This window comes from Cucurbita pepo, chromosome LG14, assembly GCF_002806865.2.
Source record: "Cucurbita pepo subsp. pepo cultivar mu-cu-16 chromosome LG14, ASM280686v2, whole genome shotgun sequence".
Lineage (NCBI taxonomy): Eukaryota > Viridiplantae > Streptophyta > Magnoliopsida > Cucurbitales > Cucurbitaceae > Cucurbita > Cucurbita pepo.
This window is the reverse complement of record NC_036651.1, coordinates 3,211,312-3,239,010: the sequence shown is the minus strand read 5'-3', so window position 1 is coordinate 3,239,010 and position 27,699 is coordinate 3,211,312. Positions and strand designations below refer to the sequence as shown.

General features: G+C 38.4%; 5 protein-coding genes across 6 annotated transcripts; 4 read left to right on the top strand and 1 right to left on the bottom strand.

The window, feature by feature from the left end:
* Positions 1-1,108: 1,108 nt before the first annotated feature.
* Positions 1,109-6,016, top strand: LOC111810034 (AT-rich interactive domain-containing protein 2). 2 transcript variants are annotated; one of them, XM_023696571.1, is made up of 3 exons: positions 1,109-2,493; positions 2,625-2,813; positions 4,676-6,016. In XM_023696571.1, exons 1-3 carry the CDS (start codon positions 1,519-1,521, stop codon positions 5,564-5,566), a joined length of 2,055 nt encoding a protein of 684 aa, XP_023552339.1. In that variant the 5' UTR covers positions 1,109-1,518; the 3' UTR covers positions 5,567-6,016. The 2 variants fall into 2 exon arrangements, with proteins under 2 accessions (XP_023552339.1, XP_023552340.1); XM_023696572.1 differs by lacking the exon at positions 2,625-2,813.
* Positions 6,017-6,594: 578 nt separating this feature from the next.
* LOC111810541 lies at positions 6,595-8,617 on the bottom strand. The gene is made up of 2 exons (XM_023697251.1): positions 7,158-8,617; positions 6,595-6,781 (listed from the first exon to the last, which is right to left on the bottom strand). The coding sequence occupies exons 1-2, from the start codon at positions 8,559-8,561 to the stop codon at positions 6,683-6,685; spliced, it is 1,503 nt and encodes a 500-aa protein (XP_023553019.1). The 5' UTR covers positions 8,562-8,617; the 3' UTR covers positions 6,595-6,682.
* Positions 8,618-12,771: 4,154 nt separating this feature from the next.
* On the top strand, positions 12,772-17,748 carry LOC111810316 (subtilisin-like protease SBT3.7). The gene is made up of 10 exons (XM_023697013.1): positions 12,772-12,938; positions 13,017-13,108; positions 13,200-13,297; positions 13,762-13,923; positions 14,041-14,702; positions 14,782-14,837; positions 14,918-15,154; positions 15,983-16,100; positions 16,270-16,462; positions 17,112-17,748. Exons 1-10 carry the CDS (start codon positions 12,837-12,839, stop codon positions 17,663-17,665), a joined length of 2,274 nt encoding a protein of 757 aa, XP_023552781.1. The 5' UTR covers positions 12,772-12,836; the 3' UTR covers positions 17,666-17,748.
* An 881-nt stretch (positions 17,749-18,629) lies between these two features.
* Positions 18,630-19,386, top strand: LOC111810270. Its single transcript, XM_023696927.1, has 2 exons — positions 18,630-18,835; positions 18,897-19,386. The coding sequence occupies exons 1-2, from the start codon at positions 18,706-18,708 to the stop codon at positions 19,244-19,246; spliced, it is 480 nt and encodes a 159-aa protein (XP_023552695.1). The 5' UTR covers positions 18,630-18,705; the 3' UTR covers positions 19,247-19,386.
* Positions 19,387-23,327: 3,941 nt separating this feature from the next.
* LOC111810546 (B3 domain-containing protein Os03g0120900-like) lies at positions 23,328-26,411 on the top strand. Its single transcript, XM_023697259.1, has 3 exons — positions 23,328-24,490; positions 24,576-24,649; positions 26,188-26,411. The coding sequence occupies exon 1, from the start codon at positions 23,459-23,461 to the stop codon at positions 24,443-24,445; it is 987 nt and encodes a 328-aa protein (XP_023553027.1). The 5' UTR covers positions 23,328-23,458; the 3' UTR covers positions 24,446-24,490; positions 24,576-24,649; positions 26,188-26,411.
* The last annotated feature ends 1,288 nt before the right edge of the window (positions 26,412-27,699 follow it).

The following is a 27,699-nucleotide window of genomic DNA, read 5'->3' as shown; positions in this document are numbered from 1 at the left end:
GAAACGCGTCTATTAGGAGAAGGTTTCCACACCTTTATAAAGGGTGATTTGTTCTCCTCCCCAACCAATGTGGGACATCACAATCTACCCCCTTCGGGGCCCAGTGTCCTCGCTGATATTCGTTCCTTTCTTCNCGGCCTAGACCCACCGTTAACAGATATTGTCCTCTTTGGACTTTCCTTTTCGAGCTTCTCCTTAAGGCTTTAAAACGCGTCTTTAAGGATAGGTTTCCACACCTTTACGCCTCATGTCTACCCCCATTCGGGAAATAGTGAGAAGGCTGACACATCGTCTGGTGTCTGGCTCTCATACCATGTTAGATTAATGAACACTGATTCTNTTTTTTTTTTTTTTCGAGTTTTCCCTTGCAGACGCGTTTTAAAGCCTTGAGGGGAAGCCCGAAAGGGAAAGCCCAAAGAGGACAATATGTGCTAGCGGTGGATTTGGGCCGTTACAGTCATATTACTTACTACTCTATTTAAGAGTGGAGACTATTCTCATAAACCAACATAGATCTTTTGAGCATGGTTTGCACACACTTCAAAAAAATTGCAAGAGACTACCAAAGCACACTTAATTCAATGACATATATCTTAACTAATTGTGTTATGGGTTGATTCGATACGATGGGACCTCGGCCCCAGCCCACAAGACACATAAAGCCCGCACATTTGGAAAGGGAAAAAAAGATTCTTGAGGACCACGAGGCTGAGCCAAGGTGAACTCAAAGGAGTAATGAAACCCCAAGATGGGTAACGGGTCGGAATGAAGATTTCAAAATTACTCTTTTATCCCTACATTATATAGATATGGACGAACGTGCCACAACTAAATATAGAGGAAACGAATACTTATATTAGGTTTACAAATACAAGATAATTTTATAAATTATGAAAAAATTAAAAAATATATTTATATTATCACAAATAATTAATTGATTAAACATATATTAACTAATAAACTAATATTTTCATAATTGTTTTTAATATTTTTGGTATATTATTTAATAAATAGAAATAAATGAATCAATTATAAATAGTTTTAATTAACTAATTAATTGAAATTTAATATTAATAAAAAAGAAAACAACAGGGAGTGTGAGGCTTGATCTTAGAACTTAGCAGACTTAGCTTCAAACCAAAACCCTCAGGGCCTAACCATCTTCATCCAAGAGCCCCTAATTGGTGTTCGTTTCGTTGATTCGCCCCCAACTTCAATCATTTATAATCCGATCAAGTTCCGGCCGTCGTGTATTTGACTGTCCGACGCCACTGCCACCCCTTTTGTCTTGGTGTTCCATCTTCATCACTGCTATCTTCGTCTTCATAATGGGTTGCAGGAAGAAAGGAGTCCCAGATTCCCAAAACGAGGTAGAGCCTTTTGACTTTTCATAGCAAAGGGTTTAATCTATCTTTTGCGTTAATCTTGGAGGGTTTCTGTTTGTTTCGTATGTATTTTTTTAACAAGAAAGAAGAGTTCCGTGCGAATTTGCTTTGATTTTAAAGTGGGTTTGTGTTCATGGGGAGATGGCATGTTTCATCTAATGCTTCCATTTTAGATTGCAATAAAGATGTAGATCCTAATCCTAGTAATGGCTGTTGCATTGCTTCGGATTGTTTGGTAGAGGGGAGTTATGAAAATGTTGATTATGATGATTGCAAGGCGAGAATTAGATGCTATTTTGAGAAAATTCTTCAGGTTTTTTTAAAGGAAATTGGTCGTAGAGGATTTGTTAGGCCACTGCCTGCGTTAATAGGTGAAGGGGGAGCTTTGGATTTGTTTGAACTGTTCTTGGTAGTAAGAGATAAAGGAGGTTCTCAAGTGGTTTCAGAGAAGAAACTATGGTCTTCAGTGGTTGTGGAATTAGGTTTGGATCTTGCGCTTTCGGCTTCGGTGAAATTGATTTATTCCAAGTACTTAAGTGATCTAGAGAAATGGCTTATGGTGAGATGTGGAGACACAAAACTGGAAAATGGGAGCTCTGATTATTGCTACAAGAAAAGTTCTCCATTTTTGTCGGAACTCGGGGCAAAGATTAACGGTATGTTGTATGGTGTGCCGAGACAAAATAGCATATATGATGAATGTTTTGGATTCAAAACTAACAAACAGAATGGGAACGTTAATGTTGCTGCTGCTGCTGCAGTGGAGAAGGAAATAAACTTCCCTGAAATAAAGAAGAAAGAGCACGATCTCCATGGGGATGTTACACCAATTCAACAAGATTGTACAGAGATGCATCCAATCCATGTTATTGAAGCTGAAATAGAATCTCTTGGGAAATATCGAGAATCGTTATTACGAATGCTGAAGTGGGTGAGAAAGACTGCGAAGCATCCTGAAGATCCATTAAATGGTACAATACCGGGGGCATCCAGGTGGAAAGGTTACCCGAGCGACGATGCATTATGGCTTCAAGTAATCAGGGCAAAGGATGCTCTTCTAATTAGGAAGGGTGTTGACAAAGTCGCTGAGAAACGTCTGTTAATACAGGTAGATTTCACCCACTTATTCTGATTGTAAGCCAGTTCTCTCTCTCTCCCCCTTCCCCTTTTTTCCTTGACCGATCGACATACTTGCTTTCTTGCTTTGGACTGCAATTATGCGCAAACTGACGTGTGCAGGTATTACGATCTTTGGCTTTCTTTTTCAGGATAGAGTCTTCTGATCATAATCAGCGCCCTTTTCTTTCATATATAGAACGGGAAAGTTACCTCCTGCTATTAGAACCTTGGGTCTCCATCATCATAAGCAAGCAGCATACGACTACTGTCTCCCTGTCTTGCGTCCTATGTGATAACACGATGGACACAGTAAGGAAAACTTAGATCTTTGTCATTGGGTTTACTAGCATAGTCTTTACTTTATCAGGTATACTTAAAAGGCCAATAGGATCAGGTTTGACCTTGTTTATGGGTTCTGACGTTTTCACCTTTTAGCTCACTATTAGGAGTTTACATCTCTCAATTTTCACATAAGTTCGGCCAAAAACAAAACAGAGCTCTTGCCACCACCAATAGAACGTGTTTATATTTATTACCTTTCTTTTGGGAGAACAAGGTCTTAGTGTTTTCTAAATGGAAGTTGTTATTCGTTAGTTATAAAGTCGAGTGTCAAGTTGTGCAGGGTAGTCTATGCTCTTGGTGGGGGGAGATTCAAGGCAGCTCATAGGGTTTCAAACTTAATAGAAGGATGATTTCTTCGAGGAAAGTTTACGAGATGGATATGAATGTATCTGGGAATTCGAGGGTCAGGAAATCAAAAGTGGATTTACATAGCTTCCCGAAGATGAGTAGGATTGAAAGGACGAGAGTTTCATCGAGAATTTTGAGGATTGAATAAGGCTTAGGAGATCGTTGGAGGTGGTGAATATTAGTGAGAGCTCTAGATGGAAGAAAAATTCCCATGTCCAATGGATTTAGGAGGATGATGCAAATAGAACCTAGGAGGAAGAGTAACCTAGTGAATGTGAATATGACCGCTTTCACTTAGGAAGAGGATATGTCTCGTATCTTCCTTCGTGCAACGTTGTTTGTAGGCATTAAGGGGGTTTTTCGTAAGGGAAAAAAAAAAAAAAAAAAAAAAAAAAAAAAAAAAAAAAAAATTTTTTTTTTTTTTTTTTTTTTGATAAGAAACGAACTTTTCATTTTCAAGGGAAGAATACATAAGGAGGGGAGATGAGATATCCCCACACACAAAAGGCTTACAGAAAAGATGCACAACTGGTAACAACGAGATAAGCTATAATTACAAAATAATTTAGAAGTGCTAGACAAAGTAGAAGCAAAAAGAGTGAAAGGATCCCGAAAACCTCCCTGCTAGACTCATGGCTCTTGAAAAGTCTCGAGTTTCTTTCAAACCAAAGCTGCCAAAGGAGCGCAAACACCCCTTTAGACCAAAGAATCTTGGCTTGCCCTTTAAAATGCATGCCACCAATGAGCTGACATAGGGCCTCTGACGCTTTGCTAGGCCAACACCATTGAATACTGAAGACTTTGAGTTATACTTTGTGGCATTCACTTTCCTCCATATGCTCTCCTTCTCATCATGAAACACCAGCCCCATTTGGCAAGGGGAGCCCAATTCCTCATGGCAAGGTTACAATAGAAATAGGGAGGGAAGGTATTTCCCAGTTTATAAGATTCATCATTCCATCCACTTTGCCACCTTTATTTCCCAGTCTAAGCTTTCCTTCTGCCAATAGGATATTACGATCTATGAAGTAAAAACGACACAGTTTAAGTAATTTGTCGTGACGTGCAATAATTATCCTTTTGCTTTAGACTTTTCATATATCTTTTATTTTCCATTTGGGAATCGTTGTGAGCTTGTTTTGATATATTTATGACAAAGACATGTTCATACTCTTGGACACAACTATTAACTTATTTGGTTTCGTACATCCTTTATTAAACCGAACCGTGAAAGGCTGCTTTCACTTGCGCTTATATCTGATGACATATATAAGTTTATGAGACATGTTTATATAATTGAATATATCTGTTCTAGTGCCATTTATGTTTAGTGTAGGCAGTGCCTATGTACTTGCTCCTTAGGTTAGGAAGCATAAGTTATAGCTACGAAGAAAGAAGCGTATCTGTCAATGGTTTCTTTGTTTAAACAGAATGAAATGAACTACTGAGTTTGAGGAAAAAAAATTGGTTTAAACTTGCAGAAGAAAGTAAAGATGCATCCATCCATTTATGAGGATAATATTGATAACCATCACCTCTCTACAGAAAGGATAAGTTGCAGCAAAAGATCTAAAGCTTCGACCGAGTCCGTACTCGCCCCGTGTTCTATATCTTGTCCAACCGTTCGAAGTAATTGTATTAGTAGTCTAACAACAGAAGTTGGAAAGGGACTCAAGAATCAAGCAGTTTTGAATGGTGATATACCATCTGAAATGGAAGACGATCATCCGAATGAAAATTCAGCTGAGGAGACGGTTCCCGTGGGTGTTTTATGTCAAGCAGATTTACCTGAATGGACTGGTAATATTTCCGATAGTGACTCTAAATGGCTAGGGACACGGTCGTGGCCTCTTCAACACAGACATAGTCATTCCATACGTGATAGACGCGCCATTGGCAGAGGGAGACCGGATTCATGTGGCTGCCAATTTCCAGGTTCGGTTGAATGTTTTAGATTTCACATAGCTGAAGCAAGGATGAGATTAAAGCTCGAGCTTGGCTCGACATTCTTTGCATGGAGATTTCATCAAATGGGGGAGGAAATATCTCTGCAATGGACAGCTGAAGAGGAAAAGAGATTTAAGGAGTTGGCTATGTCAAGTTTCAACAATCATAATCGGTGCTTTTGGGACTATTCCTTGAGATGGTTTCCAATGAAATCAAGGAAAAATCTGATAAGCTATTACTTCAATGTGTTTCTTTTACGGCTGAGAAGCTATCAGAATCGCGTAACTCCGAATAGCATCGATAGCGACGATGAAGATTTTGAGTTCGGTCGTGTTAGTGGTGGGTTTGGGGACAAGGCAATGGAAATTTTAGGCTCAAAGTCTTTAGAATGTTCTATAAACAGACAGGTCACAGATGTGGAGTAGTCTAAAACTGGAGCAGAATCTGAAGTATCCAAAAAAGAGGGAAAGGAACGCAATTTTGACGAGAACTCGAGTTACGTTTTAGCTATACAACACCGATATCGGTACTTTAGGGTACTAGGTATTATATTTTTTGGGGAGGATCTGTATGGTATCGGCTGGTGAGAAATATGAGGATCAAAGATGGCCATTGCTACATTTGTTTGTTCTGAATTTGTGTTGTGTGGAACTCAATCTGATAGTTCTTGGTTTTGTATTTGGAGTTTGGTTTTAATCATTCCAAGGGGCTCTGATAAGAAAGCTTGAGAATAGCTCACCAGACACGTTTATGTCGGTGATTCGTGGAAAATTTTGTCATGTTTTTAAATTATTTGTCGAGCTAACGTGTTTGTAAATATAATGATTGAATCATCGTTGTCGCCTATTATAAGAAGGCCTAGAATTTTTTGTTTACTTACTAACCGGATAAGAGAATAGTTGGTTGTGCACAAGGTTAACGATGAAGTCGACAACTGTTCGGGAGTAATGACACATTTATAGGAATTGTCGAGAAAATTGAGTTTGTTACGTAGAAATAGATGAACGTAAGGATTTAGAGTAGAAAACAAGCTTGTAAGTCCGAGGAAGCAACATTAGACATGTATGCCTAAAATCATTGCAACGTTGCAACAAACCAAGTTGACGAAGCTACACGAGTAGCATTGGGACACTACTCTTGAGCATTTACTAAAAAGACACTCTATATCTAAACGACAACGAAAACAACTAAAAAGATACTCTATATCTAAACGACAACGCATTAACATGTTTCTAATCGTAGTGTCACGATGCTACTTACAAAGTCTCAGTGCTATTTAGAATGTAGTAGTATCACAATGTCATCATGACTGTAACGCCTTTAATGTCATCATGACTGTAACGCCTCTAATGTAATAGTATCACAATGTCATCGTGGCTTGGGAGATCGTGTCTAAAACACAGAGGTAAATGACAACATTTTCACACTCGATCAATGCATTAAAATTGACTCATATACCTGTGATAAACGATATTGTATTTGAAGGGTCAATAAGAGATATGAATTGAATTGTATTTAAAATAATAAGGATATAAATTAAATCAGTTACTGATCTCCCCTTCCCTGCAGGTACCCACATCAACACCCAACACTCCTTCCTTATCCATTCCCATCACTCTGCAACACTTCCTTCTTGGTGCCTGAGAACAACAAATCCACCATTGTTGAGTTCAATACATAAAAACTCATGTATTAACAATACGAATACAAATTTAGCTTAGAACGACCCTTCGGTATAATACCCTTAATTTAACGAACGTATGTAAATACGCTAAATTAATAAAATTACCCTTTTAAAAAAATACTCTTAATTTTGTAAGAAACTTAAAAAATACACAAACAGTCGGATATAGACAGAATTATTATTACCATGTTTCAAAAACACTATTTAACTTTTGAAAAATGTTAGATATAGTTTCATCTATATGAAAACGGTAAGATATTTTTAAACTTTTGAAAGTTCAATTGTATCATAATTTATTTTTTTTTTAATTTAAGAGTATTATTGAAACTTACGTGTTCCCAAAGTGTGGGATCGGGTTTCTTAACCACCACGACCATGTGAAGCTCACCAGGATCAGCCATGTTCCATTTGCAAAACGGATGCGGCGAACGCTCCGTCGAATACTCCGTCACAGTAACCCCTGCAGAGGAGTTGAAATCGGCATCGGAAAAGTAGAAGATGAACGGCTTCTGACAAGGATTTCTGACAACTGGCCGGCTGTTGAACGTATACGCACTGTAATCCGCTCTCCGGTACCAATTCAAGAACGTTCTTATCGGCAGCTCGATCTCCCGCGCCGGAAAAATCCCCCGGAAAATTTGGACTGCGAAGCCCCACGAGACGGACACGGTCCACCCCCTGGCTCTGTCGTAGCAGATCGATTGCTGCATCAGGGCTGCAGAGTCCAGCCGCATCGGGACCAAGAGTCGCCGGAGCGCTTCCAGCCTTGTAACCGCCGGGAAGATGGGCTCGACGATGTCGAGATGGTGAAGGGACACCAATGGCGTCACTGGGTGCGCTGCGAGGAGCCCGAATAGGCTGCCGTAAATGTCGTACTGGTGAAATCCGGGTTCCTTTGTGAGTGGTACGCCGAGCTCCGCCATACACGCCTGAATCCGATCATCGGAGCCATAAAGCTCCGGGTATCTCTCTAAACACCCATCCTGCATTTTCTCGATTTCCTTCGCTAATGGATAACTAATTGCGAATCCTCCGCCGCCGTACGCCATTCCGTACGAAAATTTCATGTTCTGTAAATGGCTCTCCGATGAGCTTCCGATGTAATAAAACCCATTATGATCGTATTTCCTTAAAACCCTCACCAGATTCTCCGCCACAAACACCGTGTCGTCGTCCCCCATCACCACCCACCTCACATTCTCCGCCCCTAAACGCACCGTCTCCGCCACTATCCTCGATATCCTTATCGCCGACCGCTCCCCCTGTTTATTCCGGTATGCGAATCTTTCTGTGTCTTCCGACACCACCACCGGCGGGAGGAGCTCTGCCTCCTCTGCCTTCGTCGCCACCAGCTCATCCAACCAGACGACGGCCCTCATTTTTGTTGGGTCGAACCAGAGCTTTATGTACTCTTTTCTGCTCTGCCATAGCTTTGCCGATGCGGCGATTCCGAACACTATGTCTTGGATTTCCGTTTGGGAATGGGGTTTTTGTGGGAAATTGGGGATCGTTTGATTTCTGATAAAGGGTTCTGATGAAATTGAAGGGACGGTGATTTTTTGGTTGTTGACTGTGATGGGTTCGTCGCCGTCGGGGCAGGGCTCGCCGGAGTAGAGGACTTTGAGAATGTAAGCAATGTAAGTGACGGATAAGAATAGGATGAGGAAGATGAAGCGTTTTGGGACTGATCGGAATGGAGAGCCTCTGTTGGCCGGAAGCTCGTCGGAGTTTTTCATTTCCGAATTTGTCAACCAGTTATAAAATTAACTCGATCGAATCCAAATAATTCATAATTCAATCCAAACCATACGAGTATAGGTTAATGGAATTTTGCATAGCATTAAACACGTAAGAATGACTATCTGTATGAAAAAAAATTGAATGTCATACCATTTTTGGTCACAATCACACGGTTTAAAGTCGAGTTGACAATGTGAAAGTAAAGTATAAGAATAAATTTATATAAGGTAACTTTTTTTTTTTCTTTGGGTGAATTTTCTCTAATTTGTTTCCTTGCTTGCCAAATTGAAGAAGGTTAGTTTTCGTTTTTGGCATTTGGCGATTATTGTTAGAGGTTGGAAATTGGGACGTAGGTCGATTCGGGAAATATATAGGTCGATTGTCGTATTAAAATGAAGCAACTTGTATATTGATGTAAAATTTATAACCCAACCCAATATTGTACTGGTTGGATTGGATTGGATTGGATTTGTAACGGTACAGATCCACAGCTATCAAATATTGTTCCTCTGTGGGCTTTTCCCTTTCGGGCTTCCCCTCAAACTTTTAAAACGCTTTTGCTGGGGAAGGTTTCCACACCCTTATAAACGGTGGTTTGTTCTCCTCTCCAACCAATGTGGGACATCACAATCCACCTCCCTTTGGGGCCTAGCGTCCTCGCTGGCACTCTTTCCTTCCTCCAATCGATGTGGGACCGCCCCCAAATCCACTCTCCTCTGGGGCCCAGCATCCTTACTGGCACACTGCCTCGTGTCTACCCCCCTTCGGGGAATAGCGAGAAGGCTGGCACATCGTCCGGTGTCCGGCTCTGATACCATTTGTAATGTCCAAGATTCACCACTAGCAAATATTGTCCTCTTTGGGCTTTTCCCTTTCAGGCTTCTCCTCAAGTCTTTAAAACATGTCTGCTGGGGGAAGGTTTCCACACCCTTATAAATGGTGGTTTGTTCTCCTCCCCAACCAATGTGAGCCCATACTCGCACATATGGGCTATGTGTAGAGTATATGGTACACGTCCAAATTACCCGTTAGGACAACACCGTAGGAAAACAGATTAAAAGATAGGTCCCATCATCTCATTTGCATGTGATTGTTGCATAACCCCGATCGGGGGTCACTTACTGATCATTCTAGAAATACTCAAGCCTCATGCTACTATATTTTTCAGATAAAGGCAAGACACCTATGTGAGATCGACGGCAGAATCGCACATCCTGGAATCGTGACACATGCATAGGATAGTTGTTTTCATTTCGTAGTATAGGTTAGTATAGGTTACATTTCATTTGCATCATAATATAGATTAGTTTAGGTTGAATTCCCGTTTGCATCATTAGTATAGGTTGAATTGTAATCGCATAATAACTCATAGGGTAGTATAAGACATTTGTTTCAGCGTTGTTCTTTTTCCTTTCTTTCCCTTGTATTTGTTATTCATGAGGTAATAAAAGGCAAACTTATGTCGATAAGAGCCATTTAAGGTAAATTCCGCATTTAAAGTATAGTAATGACCGTAGATTAAATAGGTAAAATTTAGAGTAGGATTAGATTAGATTAGATTAATTAAGTTTTTCGAGTAATCAAATTTTTTTTACCACATTTAATATAAATATCATACACGTCATATAAGTGATGATTTGACTTGACGAAAAAAAAATGTATTTTTAAGGTTTGTCGCTCCTTTGGACTAAGGTTAATTGTTTCTATTTGGTACCGTATGACTAAGGTTAATTGTTTCTATTCGGTACCGTATGTCGAGCCCTTTGCTTGGAGTGAAGATTTGTCAACACGGACTTTCAATTTAAGTGGGTCCCACCTTAAAAATAAATCCATAATTCAAGACCGTTAATATTTTGTTTAAAAAATAGCTTTCAACTTTAAAAATTTCATTAATATCCTCAAATTTAAAAAATATCTTTACGGTTAATACTATGTTAAAAAATATCCATAAAATTTTAAAAATAAAATTAACACCATTTACCTCTANAAAAAAAAAAAAAAAAAAAAAAAAAAAAAAAAAAAAAAAAAAAAACGTCTATTGATGTCTCATAAATTTCTCCGAACTTTTGAATGTTACTTTTGAAAGTTTAAATGTATTTTTGAAATGTGGTATTAAAGACGTATTTTTTTTAACATTTTTTTAAATTAAAGGCCTTGTTCAAAATTTCTAAAAAGATTTAAAATGTTTTTAAATTTTTTAAAAAATTGTAAGGATATTAATGAAACTTTTGAGAACGTTAATTTTCTTCGTTGCTAAAGTTTATTAACATTTTTCAAGACAATATTAATATTTTTATCCATAATAATAATAATATCATTATCTATAATAATATTAATACCTTTTATCTTTAATATAATACTATGAAACTTTTAATAGTTCATAGTATTTTTTAAATTAGCTTAAACTAATTTAAAGGTATTATTAAAAATTGAAGTTATTTTTATTAAGTTATTAAATTAAAAGAAAAGGTAAAAATATTTATTTATTGAATTTAGTTTAGGATAATAAAACAAAAAACACAAATGAAAATAATATTGGTTGCATTATTTTTGGGTAATCCAATGGCATTCATGACTTTTCACACTCAATAATTAGGTTTTTTAATATATATAATAATAATATTTAAAATTTATGAAATTTTAGTTATTAATGAACAGACTTTTTTAAAAATTATTTAAATTTTAGAGACACGTTGTGTTGGGTTTACTAATTATTTTGTCTTTTATTGTCAAATTTAACATTTGTAGATAAGAAAGGTGTGGTTGAGTTTTTTTTTTTTTTGTTTTTTTTAATTAAAACATTAAAAAAAAAAAATAAAAACTTTATAATAAGATGTAACGTACATGTTTTTAAAGATAAAGTTTTTCTCTATTAAAGTGGGACGGGTTCCTTTCGTCTTTAGGATTTATAATTTTTTTTGATTTATTGGACTGTTTTATTCGTAGAGAAATAAAATTTTATGTTTAATCGGATAAATTAAATTTCTAAAAAATAGAAAAGAAATAAACTTGAGTTATTATACTTATATAAATTACTAAATTTCACTGATATTAAATTCAATTTATTGAAATATCCATTATAAATTAAAATTTAAAGTTGGACGTATCCTAACTTTTTTACTCAAAAAGAGAATATTTCGAGTGGATTAAAACATGTTATTGACCACGAAAAAAAAATATCTTAGTCCTACGTCTTTTCATAAAGATCACTGACTGACCGACAAGGGTTAGTGCTCGTCCCCATATACATTCATCCTCGTTCTTTACAAATCACTTTTGTTCGTAAATCAAAATTATTTATTAACTTTTCATTTAAGTTTATTTTCTTATTTTTCACCTTTTTTAAAATGTTTTCGAATTATGGAAATAAAGAGCGAAAAATCCGAAATAATTCAATCATATAATTCTAAAAATATGTTCAATGAAATTAATTGTGAATTTAATATTTTTCATATTTTTCANTAAAATTTTATTTTAATTTGGGATTTTTTTTTTAATTTTTAATTTATTTTTTTTATACAAAATATTTATATAATATATTTTCCTAGGTTTCTGTCGAGGAGAATAATGATTGAACGGGTCCCTACAAAAACACTACCTAGATTCTAGATTAGATTATTAATATTTGTTGGATAATTATTTTATTTTATTTTCAAATAATTATATTTAATTCTTTAAATTAAAATAATAAAAATACTTTTAAATTTTATATTTTATTTTTAAAATAATTTTTAGTTAATTTTATAATAAAGTTTAACGGAAAAAAGTTCAAAGATATTATTGAAACTCCAGACAAATTAAGCATTTTTAAACCCTTTTAAAAATTAAAAGGTATTTTTTAAAAAAAAATAAAGTACCGATAAATATTGGAGCATTATTTATCTTAAGAAGTTATCTTAATACGCATAAATTGATAAATGATATTAAAGCTAGACAACGGGTAGTGTGTTAGCCAGGACACTGACCCTCCCCTTAAGGAGGTGGATTGTGAGATCACACATAGGAGAGGGAAACAAAGCATTTCTTTAAAGGGTGTGGCTCCAAAAATCTTGAGGGATAGTCCGAAAGGGATAGCTCAAAGAAGACAACATGTGCTAGTAGTGGACTTATAAAGACGATACTCACTTTTACGTTAAAGGCGCTCCATTTCCATCAACTTTTTCTATAAAAGCAGGAATGTTTGTAGCCATTTCCCACAGCCAATCGTCTTCTATTTCTTTCCACTTTGATGCATTTGAGAGGTGTCTGAGAAAGCTCAACGAGAGACAACAATGGAGAACAACCAAGCTCCTTCTTTCATGCTTGTTGTCGCTGTCGTGACAATTTATGGTGTGTTTTCAGCCATGGCTGAAGCTGATGATCAAAATTCCAAGGTATCATTCAAACTCTTTTGTTTTACTTTACATGGTGGATGAAATCAAAAGCTTTTAAGAATTTGACTATTTCTTTAGGTTCATATTGTTTATTTGGGAGAAAGGCCGTACGATGATGTTAAGTTGACAACAGATTCTCACCATGAATTATTGGAAAGTGTTTTGGGAAGGTAATCTCGTTCCGTTTTGTATTATTTTCTTTTTTGGAGTTGATTTTGGTTCGAGAAATTATATGTGTTTATTCTGATCTTGATCATGAAGCAAGGAGAAGTCGTTGGAATCTATAGTGTATAGTTATAGACATGGTTTTTCTGGATTTGCCGCCAAGCTCACCAACTCTCAGGCCCAAAAGCTAGCACGTAAGTACCGTTGGATATGACCCACGTTCGAAATATGTCAAGACAAGTAAATAAATAAAGAAACAACTAGAAGGAGAGACCGTTTATAACAAAATATATATAAACCTAGCTTTTTAATTCTCTTTGTTGTTAGGAAAAAAACATAATATTAATTATCTTTTTACCCTTTTTAAACTTTCTCTTCGGTTCAAATTAATAACCACGAGCAATCTTTCTCATTAAAACACTAAAGTGGCTCATAATTTGTCAATTACTATTAATAATGTACTACCAATTCTACCGATAATTACTAACAGTAAGTCTACTAACAATTCTATTAAAGTTATCCATAGTAACTTTTTCTATTAAGTCACGTTTAAGTTTATTAGCTTACAAATACGACACAAATCTAGAAGTTGAATGAACTAAACTTGTAATTTAACTAACTATAATCATGTTATCGTGAACTCCAAACGGAAGAACAGGAATGCCAATAGTGGCTCGAGTTTTTCCAAGTCCCTTATACAAAATGCGTACAACAAGAAGTTGGGATTTTCTCGGCCTCTCATCTTCCCCATCTGCGTCCTCGAACCTTCTCCATCGAGCGAAAATGGGCGACAATGTCATCATAGGTGTCATTGATACAGGTATATTTTTAGGCCCATCCCATAATAATATTCTTCTTCTTTCTTGTTTCTTTGAGGAATCACTCGTATCCACAATAGTATGATATTGTCTACTTTATTTATGCTTCACCCGAATAGGTTTTTGGCCGGAATCGGAGTCATTCAATGACAAAGGAATGGGGCCAATACCATCACGATGGAAAGGCATTTGCGAATCAGGGGAAGACTTCAATTCCTCACATTGCAACAAAAAGGTGATCGGAGCGCGTTGGTTCGCCAGTGCCTTAGTAGCCGACCATGGGGAGGAGGCGGTATTCATGGATTACTTATCTGCACGAGACAACCAAGGACATGGAACCCACACAGCCAGCACAGCCGGGGGTGCATTTGTAAGAAACGTCAGCTTATTTGGCAATGGGCGCGGCACGTTGAGAGGTGGCGCACCATTGGCACGGTTAGCCATATACAAAGTCCTGTGGAGTGATAGCCGATTAGGGTCAGGGGCGGACATATTGAAGGGCATAGATGAGGCCATTCACGACGGTGTGGATGTGCTGTCTATGTCAATTGGCAAATCAATTCCTCTGTTTTCGGATGTCAATGAATTGAACCCCGTCGCTGTTGGGTCGTTTCATGCCATTGCGAAGGGGATTTCTGTCGTGTGTGCGGGCGGGAATGAAGGCTCAATTCAACAGACCGTGGAAAACGTCGCACCGTGGCTTTTTACTGTGGCTGCAAGTACTATCGATAGAGCCTTTCTTGCTTCTATTACTACTCTCGGAGATAACGCCACTTATTTGGTAATGACTTCGTCCGACCAATTAATTAAGTTCATATTTCAATTGGGTCATATAATTATTGGGTTTGACTTTATGATAGGGGCAAACGTTCTTGAAAAAGGACATTGTCGGGATGCTGTTGGCTATGGACGGAAGGTTTTTAAGAGCTTGTTATGGTTTAATTTGGATTATTTTGTTAGATTTTTGGTGGGGATTTTGATTATTTTGGAGGGCAGATGTGCAGGGCTTTTGGGAAGTAATATCCACATAAGTGGGAACGTGGTTCTTCTCTGCTTCACTGATTTAGCTAAAAAGGCGGGTGCATCCAACGTGGTGATGCCGGGGAAGCAAGCGAAAGTGGTTGGAATAATTTACGCCGGCCAACATAACGACATCTTGGGTCCTTGTGATACTCCATGCATCCATGTGGATACCCACGTTGGCACTAAATTATTCACTTACTACCTCAACGAGTAGCTATCTTGAACCTAATCTCCTCGCACAACACTCAAAATTTAATGTAACAATCTAAGTTTAAGTCNTAAATTATTCACTTACTACCTCAACGAGTAGCTATCTTGAACTTAATCTCCTCGCACGACACTCAAAATTTAACGTAACAATCTAAGTTTAAGTCTACTGNTTTTTTTTTTTTTTTTTTTTTTTTTTTTTTTTTTTTTTGGTGTTCTTTCTCATAATCTATTCCCTTTGAAGTTTAGCATCCTCGCTGACACTCATTCTCTTTGTGAGAACCTACATTGGTTGGGAACCACAATCTCACATTGGTTGGGGAGGAGAAAAAACACTGCCTTTTCCTAACAGACGCGTTTTAAAGCCTTGAGAGGAAGCCGAAAGGGAAAACTCAAAGAGCACAATATCTGTTAGCGGTGTTCCTAGACCGTTACAAATGGTATTAGAGCCATACACCAGTTAATATGTCAGCCTTCTTGCTGTCCCCCAAAGGGAGATAGACACGAGGCAGTGTGCTAGTAAGGACGCTGGACCTCGAAGGGGGTGGATTTGGTGATAGTCTCACATCGATTAGAGAAAGGAATGAGAGCCAGCGAGTACGCTGGCCCCACAAGGGGGTGGATTGGGAGAACCCACATTGGTTGGGGAGGAGAACGAAACACCCTTTACATGCGCGTTTTAAAACCGTGAGGCCAACGACGATACGTAGGAAAAAACGGACAATATCTACTAACAGTGGACTTAAACTGTTACATTATTAGTATTGATGTGATTTAATGTTTTAGGGTATTATTTTTTGTTTTGATCTAATTTGTGCCATTTTCGTAAAGTGAGAAGGCATTTATAAGGTTGAGGGCCACACGAACCATAACTGGCAAGCCCATATCTTCTCGGATCGCTTATTTCTCATCCAGAGGTCCAAATTCTATTTCCCCCGGAATCCTCAAGGTACATACTTATTGATACCTATTTCAATTTCGTTCCTATAAAATTTTACATTTATTTTTCACGGGATTGGAGCACCGATTCCAAAAAATAATGGAAATATAAAAAATTGTAATTTAATTGAGCTTTATGAACATATTTAAGTTCAAATGAATTGTGTTCTTATGAACAGCCTGACATAGCCGCTCCCGGATCCAACATTATAGCTGCCGTTCCACCCAACCACAAGGGCAGTGACAAAGGGTTTGCAGCAATGTCAGGGACTTCCATGGCTGCGCCTCATATCTCTGGTATCGTCGCTCTTATTAAATCCTTACGTCCTACTTGGTCGCCCGCCGCCATTAAATCAGCCCTCATCACCACCGGTACGCATAAATATACATATTCTCGCTCTAACATTCATAGCTAACAGATATTGTACTTTTTGGGTTTTCCGTTTTTTTCCTTCAAAATTTTAATATGCGTATGCTAAGGAGAGGTGGGATCTCACAATCCACTTTCCATCGAGCCCAACGTCTTTATTAGCACACCCCATGTGTCTCTCTCTGATACCATTTGTAACCGTCCAAGTCCACCGTGAGTAGATATCGTTTGCTTTGGCCCATGGTCGTCAAGACTTTAAAAACTTGAGTGAAGCCCGAAAGAAAAAGCCCAAAGAGCACACTATCTCCTCAACTTAGACAGTTACAAATAGTATCAGAGTCAGACATCAATGGGAGAAGGGAACCCGCAAGGACGCTGGACCTTGAGCCAGACATCAGTTTTAAAATCTTGAGTGAAACTCGTGAGGATGTTGGGTCTCATAGGGGATGGATTGTGAGATCCCAGCTCGCTTGGAGGAGGGAACAAAACATTTTAAAATCTTGAGTAAAGCCCGCAATGTCGCTAGGCCTCATAGCGGTGGATTGTGAGATCCCACTTCGGTTAGAGGAGGGAACGAAACATCTTTACAAATGTGTGGAAACCTCACCATAGCGGGTGCATATTAATCCACTTCCATTTTCATGAATGTAGCTCGTGTAGAGGACCCATCAGGATTGCCAATTTTTGCCGAAGGAAGTCCACCAAAAGTGGCAGACCCATTTGACTATGGCGGCGGAGTGGTGGACGCCAACGCCGCCGTCGACCCAGGTCTGATCTACGATCTGGGAGCCACGGATTACATATATTATTACCTGTGCAGCATGGGTTATACGGAGGCGGAAATCTCTCACCTATCGCAGCAGAAAACAGTGTGTCCGTCGAAAAGGGCCTCTGTTTTGGATTTGAATCTGCCGACCATTACTGTACCGGCGCTGACAAACTCGACCACGGTGACTCGAACTGTGACGAATGTGGGGAACTTGACGGCGGTTTATAAGGCGGTGATTAAGGCTCCACCTGGGTCGAAGGTTAGAGTGAAGCCCCGGGTGTTGGCGTTCAATTCCAATGTGAAGAAGATTTCGTTTAAGGTTAAGTTTTCGAGTAGTCTTCAAAGGAACTATGGGTACTCGTTTGGAAGCTTAACATGGACCGATGGTGTTCATCTTGTTAAAAGCCCTTTGTCTGTGCGTTTTGATTTCTTTTGATTGTCTTGTATGCTCAAATTATGTAGCCTGTGGCTACTTATTGTGTGATGAATAAATGTGTTGAATTCTGTTTGTGTGCAATCCGTTTATGTGTGTCTTGTCCGTTGAACTATACTCAAATTGGTTGCGATAATTAGATTCATACTCCTACTTGATCATTTGAAATGATACTCTATGGATGTGGGATCTTACATCGGTGGGGGAGGAGGATGTAACATTGTTTATAAAGGTGTGGAAACCTCTCTCTAGTAAACGCGTTTTAAAAACTTAAGAGAAAGCGTGGAATGGTAAGCCCAAAGAGGACAATATCTGTGCCAGCTAGTACACATGGTATCAGAGCCTTGGACATTGGATAATGTGCCAGCAAGGAGGCTAAGCCCTGAAGTGGGGTGGACACGAGGCGGTGTGCCAACAAAGATGCTGGACCCTGAAAATGAGTGGATTGGGGGGTCCCACGAATGGGTTGAGCCCTAAAGTGGATGGACACGAGGCGGTGTGCCATCAAAGACGCTGGACCCCAAAAGGGAGTGGATTGGAGGGTTCCCCGAATGGGCTGAGTCTCGAAGTGGGTGGACACGAGGGGGTGTGCCAACAAAGATGCTGGACCATGAAAGGTGGTGGATTGGAGGGTCCTACAAATGGGCTGAGACCCGAAGTGGGTGGACACGAGGCAGTGTGTCAGCAAAGACGCTGGACCCCAAAAGGGGGTGGATTGGAAGGTCACACGAATGGGCTGAGCCTCGAAATAGGGTAGACACGAGGCAATACCTACTAACTATGGGCTTGGTCGCTACAATGTCACGAAAAGACTCGGCCTAAAGAACCATTGAGAATCACAAAAGGCAGCACAAACCCATTTGTGAAGCAATTCTACTCTCTTTTCCCTGTTGCTGGTGCTACAATAAACCTCATGTATTTGCATTCAAGGCACCCCTTTATTCCCTTCCCCCTCCTTTTATACCCCATTTTCTTCCATCCCCTTTCTTCAACTCATCCATTCTCATTCAACCCCTTCCCATCCCTCTTTCACTTGCACTCTAATGGCGCCATCTTACGAAAAGCCCGCTCACTCCTCCATCGACGACAACGAGAAGCATCGAGAATTCGGCGCCAAGGTCCAAGAAATGGCTTCCACCCTCACCAGTCGCTTGGGCATGATCCGAAAAGGAGGTAGCGTATTAAATCTAAACAAGTTGAATTATGCTTAAGTTTGATCTCTTGTTATCAATAGGTTCTCACCATCATGAAGCCGTCGACGACCACGGCTCGAGCGTCATAACACTAGCTGGAACCAACACCGGTGCCACCATGCGTGCCGAGTTGAATGGTAAAACCAAGAAGCTCGAGGATGCAGGCGTCGACGAGAACGAGCCCCTCACCTCCTACATTAACAGCAACTTCCAAGCCATAAACAACTCCATCATGTTTGGTGGTAGCTACACAGGCAATGACCCTGGGGTTCACATGAACATCACTGATCTTCGTGAAGAAGGCCATAAGGCTGAGAAAGGAGGGGCTAAAAGCAAGAAGGTTGACAAGGAAAATGGCGAGTCCGGTGGCTCATGGCTTGCAAAGGAATGAGTTTTTTGGCGCACCAGAAGTTATCATAATACATATATATATATTGTGCTATATAAGTACTAAAGATTGAAGAGGTTTGTACTATGAGTTTTTACGATTCTTGAAAGCTTAATAAACGGATCGATGATGTTCAAAACATGTATGGTACTATATTTTGAGCTAAACTCGAGGGGGTTAAAATGAATTGTGAGTTACTTAAAACAATGAATTTTGAAATGAAAGTTCGTGTTTATCTAATATGGTGTTAGAGTTATGCTCGGTTAGAAGAGAAATGGCTGAGTTTTTGCAGCCCATTGAGCAAACGTAAATGAGTCTTGGGTTTGTAGCTGTATTTGGGTTCACAATTGTTCCTCCATAGTCGAATGGATTGTAAGTTTATGTGAGATCCGTTGCAAGGAATTGGTACTGTAGCGAGTGACTATGAAACTTATAGGTAAAAGTAGTGTTTATAAACTAATAAAAAGTCGTCGAATGGGATTGGTCGACAATTTTTATGTTGTATTGAATTGTTCTCATGATTGGCCACTGGTGTCTCTACTGAGCTGGCACCGGCCCCAAAGTTTGTGTGAGATCCTACTCAGTTAGGGAGGATGAAACATTGTTTATAAGTGTGTGAAAACCTCTCCCTAGTAGAAACATTTTAAAATTTTTTAGAGAAAACTCGAAAGAGGACAATATTTGGTAGTGATGGGCTTAGCTCGTTACAAAGAGTACTAGAGCCAGATACCAAGTGATATGCTAGCGAGGAGGCTGAGCCCCCGAAGGGGTGGACACGAGACGGTGTGCCAGCAAAGACGCCAGACCCTGAAAGGGGATAGATTGTGTGAGATCCCACATCGGTGGGGGAGGAGAACGAAACATTCTTTATAGAGTATGAAAACTTCTCCCTAACATATGCATTTTAGAAACGTTGAGGGGAAACTAAGACAACATCTACCAGCTGCTTCTGTTCGAGGTGTTCGAGGTATACGATGAAGCAAGCAAATTTCTAAGCTTTGAATCCGTACCTTGCCTCTGGTTTTATACAAGAACAGAGCAACAACAAAGCATCCCCTGTTTTTCTCATGTTCTTTAGCTTCTGCTCTAATCCACGGGTGACCACTTCGTACCTTTTTCAGGCTAGGTCTTCACATGGGAAGAACATTAAAAACACGTCATAGTCTATCACAATGTTAAATTACAAATTTGACCTTTGAAATTTATAAATCTGTATCTTATGGATTTCTGAAGATATCATACTCTCGTGCTGTTCATCCTATACAAATAGTTAAGTGGGGTCCGTTCTTTCTAATTCATAAGAGAAAGAAGGGATCGTTTACTAAAGTTGGGTATCGTTTACTCGTTAATTAATTAATGGATTTTATTGAACATGGGATTGTGTGCATCCATATCATCATCATTGCCCTAATTAACACACTATCAAAGAAAGAGAGGAAAGGAGACAAAAGAGCCGCCAAGTGGTGGGTAGAGTGTGCGGCGTGGTCCTAACGCCATGTGCATCTGCGTGCGCGAGCGGGGGGCGGAGCGGTGCGGTGCGGGGCTTTGGCCTTTGGCCTTTGCCTGTTGTGGTCCTTACTCTACGCCACCCCCGTACGCCCTATGATCCATCCCAACTTCAAACTCTATGGCTATGCCATGTTATATGGCCTTTTTCAGGCACTCTCTCTTTCCCTTCCACCACACTTACCATTAATATCTCCCATAGCGATGTGTCATACTCCTTCTCTTCTCGGCCCGGCCCCCCACTCTCCCTTCGATACCTAATGTTACTCACGCGTTAATCGTATTCACCATTTTGGACCATTTCATTCTGCTTTTCTTTCACGTGCTCCCTCATCAAAAATATCGTGGGTAACAGCATCTTATTGATTCTCGGACGCTCGTTTACCAAACACCCTATTCTGGTCATTTAACTTTTACGAAGTCACCCTTGTTCTAATTCTCTCGGTCTATATGTTGTCGATAAGTAACATTCATATATAACGTGGTTTTGTCTATAGATACCAAATAGGATTGTTTTTTCTTTTCATAATTAATAAATGACATTTCTACCCCTGAATTTGACACGAACCCATCAGCTTAACTTAGGGTTAGAGTTTTTTTTTAATTAGGCAAAAAGGGTACTTACGTCATGAAATTAGAATTATAGTAACGATTGGTGTTCTAAAAACCATAGACATAGGAATTAGCTGTCTGTCTAAATAATATATTTATTTTATAATATGGTCTGATGAAATATTAATCATTGAAACTTTGGTTAATTAAAAATTAAAGGCCAAGTTCTTCCCTTGTCCCCCACATGTTTTTAATTCAATTTTATTATAAAAAAAAAGTTTAGGTTATAATTTTATTTTAATACGTATGTTCGAACGTAACTTAACAATAATTGACGTATTTTTAAAGTTAGAGGTTAAACACGATGTTGACAACGTTTTCAGAAATCTACCGAACAAAATCCTAAAATAACTCAAACAACTTGGTCGGTATGATTTTCATAGTTTTAATGCAGCGGTTAGTGATTATAGGGTACGAGAATTTGAACTTTCAACTTCAGGGAAAAGATACATGTCAAGTACGGTTAAGTTACGTTCACGTGAGCGTTATAATTCCTGAATAGCTTCTTTCAAAAGGGCTTCTCCGTTCGGTAAAAAGTGATACCATCTCTAAGCTTGACTCTCGTTACTCGAACTAGAACCGAGATGTTGTAGCACAGTCTAATCTAATAAAGTAATTAATTAAATTAAATATGGTAAAAGAAGACCAAGTAGGGATTAAATATAATTAAATCTGAAACCCTTTTTAATTAATTAAAATGAATTGTTTTCAAACTACGCATTGTGCAGCCTGAAAAGTCACCTGTCGTTACGCTAAAAACAATGTCGGTTAATTAATATACATTAACTAAGCATTGGATAAGAGATAATCCACGACCAGATTATGACATTAATTAAGATTAATTTATTCTTAATCTCAGTAACTAATCCTGTCTGGAGATAATGTTCTTTAATTTAATTTTAAACTAAAATTGCCACCACATATATATATATATATATTCATCCATCTACTTGATATTTTTTTAAATTTAAAATACGATTGAACGTTTAGGATTTTACGAAATTTAAATTTAAATTTTTATATAATAGATCAATTAAATTTTAAATTTTTTTAATATAACAACGACCCATTAGATATTTTTAAGTTTAGAGACAATAAATCTAGAAACATACTCAAGACCCTGAAAGTTCAAATACATAATAATAAAATTTCTGACATTCGGAATCTATTGGTGCCTACAATATTGGAACAGGGTTTTTCGTGTACGTTAAGTTTAGACTAACCTGATTTCATAGCTACCCATTTCTNATTTCTTGACTGGGGTGTTTTTGTTTTCTCATGTCCATAGTTTAAGACAAAATTGAAAGTTTGAAAATTAAAGTGGAGACGGGTGTATCAAGTACTTTTTGTGAGATTCCACATCGATTGGTGAGGGAAATAAAGACCTGATTATTTGACAGAGTTACTAATTGTTCAAGGACGTATAAACAAAACATTTTTTTTACGATCCAGAAACATATAAGACACAACACGAAAAGTCGGGACCAGACGCGTATAATTCAACCTAAAAATTTAAAAAAAAATTTAAAAAAATGGTCCTTATGTGGGTTGTTGTGTAATTGTATATTCCAATAATAACCTCATGGTCTCTCTAAAACAGCTGTCATTTTTTTTGAGCCACTTCCACCCCTTTCTTCCCTGCCCTAATTGGGTGTTGTAATTATTAATTAAACCCTAAATAAATAAATAAATAAATAAAATCTTAGTGTATATATATATATATATATATATATATATATAGAACCCAGGCTACAGGGATGTTGACACAGACAGCCTCACATGAGCCCAACCAGGTCAATACATGGGGACCCTCTTCTCCTCTCATCACCATAACTCTTTCTCTCTCTTCCTAAACCCCCAAAACAAGAGAGAGAAGAATAAGAAATTAAATTAAATTTTTTTAAAAAATGACATTTTTATTCAATTCCTTACCCTCTTTCTCTTCATTTTCCACTTAATCTTGAAAAAAGTTTCAATTTTTCCATCTGGGTTTTGTGTTCTTCAAAAAAAGTTTCAATTTTTCCATCTGGGTTTTGTGTTCTTTGGTGTTCTTGAGATTCCTACACAAAACCCACTTCAAAATTCTCCTCTTTTTTCATGGATTTTGGTTCATCTTCAAGATTTCATCATCAACATCAAGAAATAATGGAAGAGTCTTCTAATTCTGGTGTTTATATAGAGAAAGAGCATATGTTCGACAAGGTTGTGACTCCAAGCGATGTGGGAAAATTGAATCGTTTAGTGATCCCTAAACAACATGCTGAAAAGTTCTTCCCTTTGGATTCTTCATCAAATGAAAAGGGTCTTCTTTTAAGCTTTGAAGATCGCTGTGGTAAGCTATGGCGGTTCCGTTACTCTTACTGGACTAGCAGCCAAAGCTATGTGATGACTAAAGGTTGGAGCCGCTTTGTTAAAGAGAAACGACTTGATGCTGGTGATATTGTCTCCTTTCAAAGAGGGGTTTGTAAAGATCGGTTTTTTATTGATTGGCGGCGCCGCCCTCCTCACACGGCGGTGGAGACAGCTTTTCATCACCATGGTGGTGGTGGTTGTGGCGGTGGTGGTGGTGGTGGTTATGGTGGTTATGGTGGTGGTGGACAATTTCCTCCTTACCAATTTCAGCTTCACGGCCAGTGGAATCCAGTGGCCACACCCTTATCTTTACACAGGGACCACGCCTTCCACTTGCAGCAGAATAATAGTGTTCATAATAATGTCAGCCTATTTCATACCACCTATAATCATCAACCGATCGGAGGCGGTGGTTGTGACGGTGGGGCGTCGGTTTTTTACCAATTGAGATCCCCGGCAGCACTGCCGGGAGTCGACGACGGTGGCGGTCATGGAATTGGGAAAGCTGCTGCAGCTAAGACATTGAGGCTTTTTGGTGTCAATATGGAATGTGTAGTATCTGAAGATTCCGATGACGACGAGGGCGACAAAGTAACAACCTCGACTTCGACAACGTTGTCGTCTCAATTCTGTGTTTATAACGGAATGCCGATGTCGATGCCAACGAGCAATCCCGATGTACCGATCACGGACTTTTTCGAAAAAGGGAAGTCGTTAGATTTTGGCACTTGACAAACTGAATCCACCCACATCTCCAAACAAGAAGAGAATCAAACAGTGAGACATCTCAAATTCAATATGTTGTTCATTCCTTTTTTAACGTTAAATTGTGACACTAAATTATGTTCTTATGTTCTTATAGGTGGTGATTGCTGTCTCTAATTATTTGGACAAACGGCTAAGCCCATGCAGGTTTTGATAGATGGCCTTATAAAGGTTGGTTTTATGGCATATAGCTTCATATATTATATTCATTAAAGATCGATCTTTCGATAATCGTTCGATGAATACGAATTTTATAACACAGTGACGGTTTCTTCGAATAATTTTTGGTCGAAAACCCTTTTTTCGAACGCTCACTCTCCAATTTTGGCTGTTAATGATGACACAATGTACTTTAAGCAGTAGATTTTGGTGTGTGGATTTGTTATGATTACCAGTTGTAGCAACTGTGGAATTTCACTGTTTTATGTCACATTCTTTACTTCATTAGTAAAATTGTTCTTTCTGTTCTATCTCTCTTGTTTTGAACATAACCTTATGGAATTTGAATGTTGATCAATGATCTTGGAGGGACTGATGATAATAAATTAGCAATAGTTGAAGGATGAAATAGCAAAAAATTACATCTTTTTCAGGTCATTTATGGCAGTGTTTAACACAAAAACACATGTATACCATTCTGATTTCAGAAAGAAAGCTTGGTTTTAAGTATTTATTGTGTGCCAAGTAGTTAGCATTTATGTTCATAGCTATGCTTTTTACTCCTATGTCTTGAATTCTCTTAAAGGGAAGTACTTTTTTTGCTATTATTTTGTGTTCTTATAATTTGAATTGCTAGGTAGAAGCTTAACGATTCAATTTTTTGGGGATTTGAATCTCGGACCTGTTGATCGAGAGTCTATGTGAGATCCCACGTCGGTTTGAGAGACGAATGAGTGCCAGCGAGGACGCTGGGCTCATAAGGGGTGGATTGTGAGATCCCACATTAGTTGGAGGGAGAACGAAACATTCTTTATAAGGGTGTGGAAATCTCTCCTTAGTAGACGCGTTTTAAAAACTTTGAGAGGAAACCCAGAAGGGAAAGCTTAAAGAAGACAATATCTGTTAGCGGTGGGCTTAGATGGTTATCGTCTATATATCCTAACTCGTAGAACTATATGAAACTCTTTGTTTTGACATAAATTAAAGCTTTTTTAGCATGAGAATTCTTAGAAATGAACCTCTTCTATATAAAAATGTTCTTGGAAGCGTGTTGGTGGGTCATGTCGTTAGATGTCTGAAAGAGAAATTGTAAAAGTACTTTGAATTTACATCTCGTGTTACCGTGACAAGACATGCAGATCTTTTAATACATAGGATTTGTACTAGGTTTTTGTTTTTGGTGTTTAGAGTCTTAAATTATATGTAATTTGAGTTCTTCCACCTTCCTTTGTGCTCTTGTTCTTAAAAAGAGTGATATAATAATAAGATTTATCAGTAGTTTCTCAAGAATTTAGGGTTTGGACAAGATGTTAAGACATTGTTTGGACCAAAAAACATAGCAGCTAAGCCACGACAGACAAATAATGTCGTTGCTCAATTAAAATCTAGGATCAAGCAGCATGCTTTGTCTGACACACTACTTATTTTGATGAACTACAAATTAATTTTGATAAATTCTATACAAGAAACAGCAATCTTTTTGGTTTTCTTGTTGTTGTGATGTTGTTGATGATCCTCATGAATATCACTTTGTTCTTGGTGTTGTGCAGTTTTTGGGTATCTAAATGGCAGTGGAAGAAGCAAGTTCTTGTGTTCTTTCTCATAAATTGCCTCAAAAGAAGCCAATTTGGTGTTGTTTATAGGTTTTGAGATCTTTCCAAAGGTGTGTATCTAGTTTTTGACATGTTTTTTGTTCTTTGTCGTGTAAAACATTCTAATTTGTGCTTTAAAAACTAGTTTTTGATCTATTAAGAAGGGATATGATGATCAGCTACATGTTCTTGAATACTTATATGAACAAGAAACTCATAGGGCTTGATTATTTGATAGCATATATATATACCAAACCCTAACTTGTTTCATATGGATATATAAACACATGAAATATTAGAAAAATATGTGTAATATATTTGATGAGAAAAGAGGGTTTGAGAAAATGATGGAAATGGAAGGGAATTGGGAGTGGAAAAAGGGTATCCTATTGTTGATATGCATAGAAAAGAGAAGGGGTAGGTGCCCTATAAGTGTGGGGTAGGTTTAGGCATATAGAGGGAAAGATAGCATCTAGAATCTAAAATTCATTCATATTCATTCATTCTACGAGATCACACATCGGTTACACATCGGTTAGTGAATAGAATGAAACATTTTGACAAGAGTGTGAAAGTCTCTCCCTAGCAGACGCGTTTTAAAAATCTTGAGGAGGAACTTGAAAGAGAAAGCCCAAAGAGGATAGTATCTATTAGAGGTGAGTTTTGGCTGTTACAAATGGTATCAGAACTAGACACAAGGTGTGCCATCGAGGACGTTGGGTCCTGAAGGGAAGTGGATTGTGAGATTCCACATCGGTTGGAGAGAGGAACGGAATATTTTTCATATAAGGGTGTGGAAACCTCTTCCTAGCAAACGCGTTTTAGAAACGTTCAAGGAAAGCCCAAAGAAGATATCTACTAGCGGTAGGCTTGGGTTGTTACAAATGGTATTAGAGCTAGACCTCGGGTTATGTGTCAGCGAAGACACTAGGCCCTGAAGGGAAGTGGATTGTGAGATCCCACATCGGTTGGAGAGGGGAACGAAGCATTCTTCATAAGGGTGTGAAAACCTCTTCCTTGCAAACGCGTTTTTGAAACGTTCAGGGAAAGCCCAAAAAGTATCTACTAGCGGTAGGCTTGAGCTGTTACAAATGGTATCAGAGCTAGACCTCAGGTGATGTGTCAGCGAAGACGCTAGGCCTTGAAGGGAAGTGGATTGTAAGATCCCACATCGGTTGGAGAGGGGAACGAAGCATTCTTCATAAGGGTGTGGAAACCTCTTCCTAGCAAACGCGTTTTAGAAACCTTGAAGGAAAGTCCAAAGAAGACAGTATTTACTAGCGGTGGGCTTGAGCTGTTACAAATGATATCAGAGCCAAACACCAGGTAGTGTGCCAGCAAAGACACTGGACCCCAAAGGGAAGTGGATTGTGAGATCCCACATCAGTTAGATAGGGAAAAGGTATGAAAACCTCTCACTAGCAGACACGTTTTAAAAACCTCAAGGGAAAGCCCAAAGAAGATAATATC